The 5,000-nt window shown below is 50.8% G+C and overlaps 1 protein-coding gene across 1 annotated transcript in view; it reads right to left on the bottom strand.

The window, feature by feature from the left end:
- larp6a (La ribonucleoprotein 6, translational regulator a) overlaps positions 1-4,919 on the bottom strand; it is a 10,280-nt gene extending 5,361 nt beyond the window's left edge. The window contains exons 1-2 of the mRNA XM_079825240.1: positions 4,024-4,919; positions 605-803 (exon numbers count right to left, since the gene is read on the bottom strand). Of these exons, the coding sequence (XP_079681366.1) occupies positions 605-803; positions 4,024-4,610 (786 nt within the window). The 5' untranslated portion in view covers positions 4,611-4,919. The remainder of the gene's footprint in view (positions 1-604; positions 804-4,023) is intronic.
- Between the last annotated feature and the right edge of the window lie 81 nt (positions 4,920-5,000).

The raw sequence follows: 5,000 nt of genomic DNA, 5'->3' as shown, positions 1-5,000 counted from the left end.
TGTGTGTGTGTGTGTGTGTGTGTGTGTGTGTGTGTGTGTGTGTGTTGGGTAGGTTTAGGGGCAGGGTGTGTGTGTGTGTGTGTGTGTGTGTGTGTGATGGGTAGGTTTAGGGGCAGTGTGTGTGTGTGTGTGTGATGGGTAGGTTTAGGGGCAGTGTGTGTGTGTGTGTGTGTGTGTGTGATGGGTAGGTTTAGGGGTAGTGTGTGTGTGTGTGTGTGTGTGTGTGTGTGTGTGTGTGTGTGTGTGTGTGTGTGTGTGTGTGTGTGTGTGTGTGTGTGTGTGTGTGTGTGTGTGTGTGATGGGTAGGTTTAGGGGCAGTGTGTGTGTGTGTGTGTGTGTGTGTGTGTGTGTGTGTGTGTGTGTGTGTGTGTGTGTGTGTGTAGGTTTAGGGGCAGTGTGTGTGTGTGTGTGTGTGTGTGTGTGTGTGTGTGATGGGTAGGTTTAGGTCAGTGTAAGGGGATAGAAAATACGGTTTGTACGGTATAAAAACCATTACGCCTATGGAATGTCCTCACATTTCACAAAAACAAACATGTGTGTGTGTGTGTGTGTGTGTGTGTGTGTGTGTGTGTGTGTGTCAGTGAACATGTGATCTCGATCTTACCTTCTTGAAGGACGTGAGCAGCTTCACGCTGACGAAGCCCAGCTTGTTTCTCCGGACGTGTTTGAGCAGGAAGGCGTCGTGCTCCAGATTCTCATCCGACAGATAGAACTCGATCTGGGCCACCAGTTTCTGGATGAGCTCTGGGTCTGGAGGCTGCCAGCTCTCCTCCTCCAGCTCGCCACCGCTGGTCCCGGCGCCACTGCGGACACACACACACACACACACACGTCCATCAGGGAGCCCGTCTGTTTCCTATCAAACCTCAAGCCCCCCCTCGATCCGGCAGCCTGAGCAGCGAGAGGCTGATCCTCCATCTCTCCGGAGAGCGGCTCAAGCCGACCCGCGGTTCTGACCCGTCTGAGTGACCTTCAGGAGCCGCTGAACCGCCCACAGCCGGAGAACCACTGAGAACACACACTTCAGCGGGCGGGACACTTCAGGCACAAAAAGCTGCCCGTCATGATCCACCCACCGCCGCTGACAGACAATAGCAGCTCCAGCGACACTCATTAGCGCTTCACAACAACACACGCGCGCACACACACTCATGTTGGGTTTTCATGTTTTATGGGGACTTTCCATAGGCGTAATGGTTTTTATACCATGTAAACTGTATTTTCTATCCCCTTACACTGTCCCTAAACCTACCCATCTCACACACACACACACACACACACACACACACACTGCCCCTGCCCCTAGACCTACCCATCACACACACACACACACCCTAAACCTACCCATCACACACACACACACACACACTGCCCCTGCCCCTAGACCTACCCATCACACACACACACACACACACCCTAAACCTACCCATCACACACACACACACACACACACACACACACACACACACACACACACTGCCCCTGCCCCTAAACCTGCCCATCACACACACACACACACACACACACACACACACACACTGCCCCTAAACCTGCCCATCACACACACACACACACACACACACACACACACACACACACACACTGCCCCTGCCCCTAAACCTACCATCACACACACACACACACACACACACACACACACACACACACACACACACACACACACACACACACACACACACACACACACACACACACACACACACACACACACACACACACACACACACACACACTGCCCCTGCCCCTAAACCTGCCCATCACACACACACACACACTGCCCCTGCCCCTAAACCTGCCCATCACACACACACACACACACACACTGCCCCTGCCCCTAAACCTACCCAACACACACACACACACACACACACACACACACACACACACTGCCCCTGCCCCTAAACCTACCCAACACACACACACACACACACACACACACACACACACACACACACACACACACACACACACACACACACACACACACACACACACACACACACACACACACACACACACACACACACACACACACACACACACACACACACACACACACACACACACACACTGCCCCTGCCCCTAAACCTACCCAACACACACACACACACACACACTGCCCCTGCCCCTAAACCTGCCCATCACACACACACACACACACACACACACGCGGAGGGACAGATTTAACTGGCCGATCGGGAACGTCCGGAGGTTTCGGTCGGATTTAGACCAGTAAAAACATGTTCAATAAATGAATATTATATCAATAAAAAATTGATTTTAAAAATAAACCAGGGTCTGTGGAAAGTGGAAGAACTGTATTAAAGCGATTAAATACACATTAAAGTATATCATATCAAATACATTAAACTTAATATTTTAAAAAGTGCGTAGGGTATTTGATTCTAAATATCTTCTAAATGATGTTTTGCATTGATCGGGCGTGTAGTGTATTATTAACATTGGGGAATATGCCTTTAGAGTTTAAGGGTGAGGAGGATCATCTGCAGCTCTAAAACACTCAAGCCAATATTTCTCTGATTATTCGCTCGATTTCCAGTGAGTGTGTGTGCGGTGTGTGAGTGTGTGTGGTGTGTGTGTTGTATGTGTTGTGCGTATGGTGTGTGTGTGTGGTGTGTGAGTGTGTTGTATGTGTTGTGCGTGCGTGTGTTGTGTGTGGTGTGTTGTATGTGTTGTGTGTGTGTGTGGTGTTGTTCTGACTCTGATCTGTCAGTCACTGGAGCGACGCCCTGAGATGAGGAGAGCAACAGGTCTGGTGCCATTCCTACCTGAGGATGAGCGGAGACAGGTGTCACAAACACACACACACACACACACACATGTATACACACATACTCATGTATGCACACACACACACACACACACACACACACACACACACTCATGTATACACACACTCATGTATACACACATACTCATGTATGCACACACACACACACACACTCATGTATACATTCACACTCATGTATACACACATTCATACGCACACTCACGCACTCTTACACACACACGTATACACTCACACTCATGTATACACTCTCTCTCACACACACCCACTCATGTATACACACACATTCATGTATATATACACACATTCATGCGCACACTCACGCACTCTTACACACACATACCCACTCATGTATACACTCACACACACATACCCACTCATGTATACACTCACACACACATACCCACTCATGTATACACTCACACACACACCCACTCATGTATACACTCACACACACACCCACTCATGTATACACTCACACACACACACACACACACTCTCATGTATACACTCACACACACACACACTCTCATGTATACACTCACACACACATACCCACTCATGTATACACTCACACACACATACCCACTCATGTATACACTCACACACACATACCCACTCATGTATACACGCATTCATGTATATATACACACATTCATGCGCACACTCACGCACTCTCACACACACACACACACACACACACACACACACACACTCATGTATACACTCACACACACCCACTCATGTATACACGCGCACACACACACACATATACCCACACACGCACATACGCACTCATGTATACACACACACTCGTGTGTAATATATATATATACACACACACATTCATACGCACTCTCCCTCTTACACACACACACACACCTCACTCACTGTCACACAGAATCAGATTTAGAAAAGGGCACTTTTATGGGGTCAAGCATTGTGAGCATGCCTATTTATAGCCCTGGCGTGTGTGTGTGTGTGTGTGTGTGTGTGTGTGTGTGTGTGTGTGTGTGTGTGTGTGTGTGTGTGTGTGTGTGTGTGTGTGTGTGTGTGTGTGAGTGTGTGTGTGTGTGTGTGTGTGTGTGTGTGTGTGAGTGTGTGTGTGTGTGTGTGTGTGTGTGTGTGTGTGTGTGTGTATAAATCCATCCATCAATGAGATGCGCGTGTCCTGCGTGTCTCCGCGGCTGTACCTGGACTTGTCGTGTCTCCCGGTGTCGTCGTCGCTGCCGCTGCCCGTGTGGAGCTCGAGGCCGGTGAAGGACGGCTCCTCGTCGGGCTCCTCGTCCTCCGCCGCCTGGATCGCCACAGTGATGGTCACCGGAGCGCTGATCTCCCGCAGGTGCGCGTCCGGCGGCGGCGGCGGCGGCTCGGAGCTCATGATCGCAGCCGTGAACGCCTCCTCTTCCGACGGGGGAACGACGGCGACGCGGTACGGCGAGCACAAACTTCCCAAGCGCTTGTGGAGATCAAAGGCGGCCGAGAGGAAGCGCGCCACGGCGGAGCGGAGCGTCCGAAATTTGCGCCACGGAGACGGATCCGGCGGCGGCGGCAGCGCGGGGCTGTCAGAGGAGGAAGCGGCGACGCGTTTGGGCTCGTCTTGAGCAGCCACTTCCTCATATGTAAGAGGCTTTGTGTGTTTGAATCGAGCCCTGGGATTGGGCCATGACGCCTCCCCAACCCACCAGCAAAACTGAAGCCAAGAGGGCGGCAGCAGGAACGCGACGCAGCGCAGGAACGCGTTGTGCACGGCGGACATTTCTTCGCTTCCCTTTCTCATTACTTTTAGAGAGTGCGCGAGCGCCTCATCGATACATTTATATCGATAAACGGTGATCGCCTCACGTGAACGCAATTAGGAAAAAGACGCGCGCGGCGATCAATCAACGCGCGCGCGACCCACTTTACGCGTGCAAATTGGATAATAGGCTTTACAGCAGCGGATTTACCGCCCGGGGAGAAACACAGAGTAATAATTACACCAAAGAAAGAAAGAAAGTCCCAAATCACAAACATATAAAGTGTGTTTATCACCTGTATAACGTGTGTGTGTGTGTGTGTGTGTGTGTGTGTGTGTGTGTGTGTGTGTAACTACTGGAGTTGTTTAAGGTGAGTGTGTGACGTCACGCGTGCTGTGAGTCATCGCTGTTCTGCACTTCAGTGCGTGAGG

Source organism: Gobio gobio (assembly GCF_949357685.1).
Source record: "Gobio gobio genome assembly, chromosome: 9".
NCBI lineage: Eukaryota > Metazoa > Chordata > Actinopteri > Cypriniformes > Gobionidae > Gobio > Gobio gobio.
The sequence above is the reverse complement of the archived record's forward strand: the minus strand, read 5'-3'. Positions and strand labels throughout refer to the sequence as shown.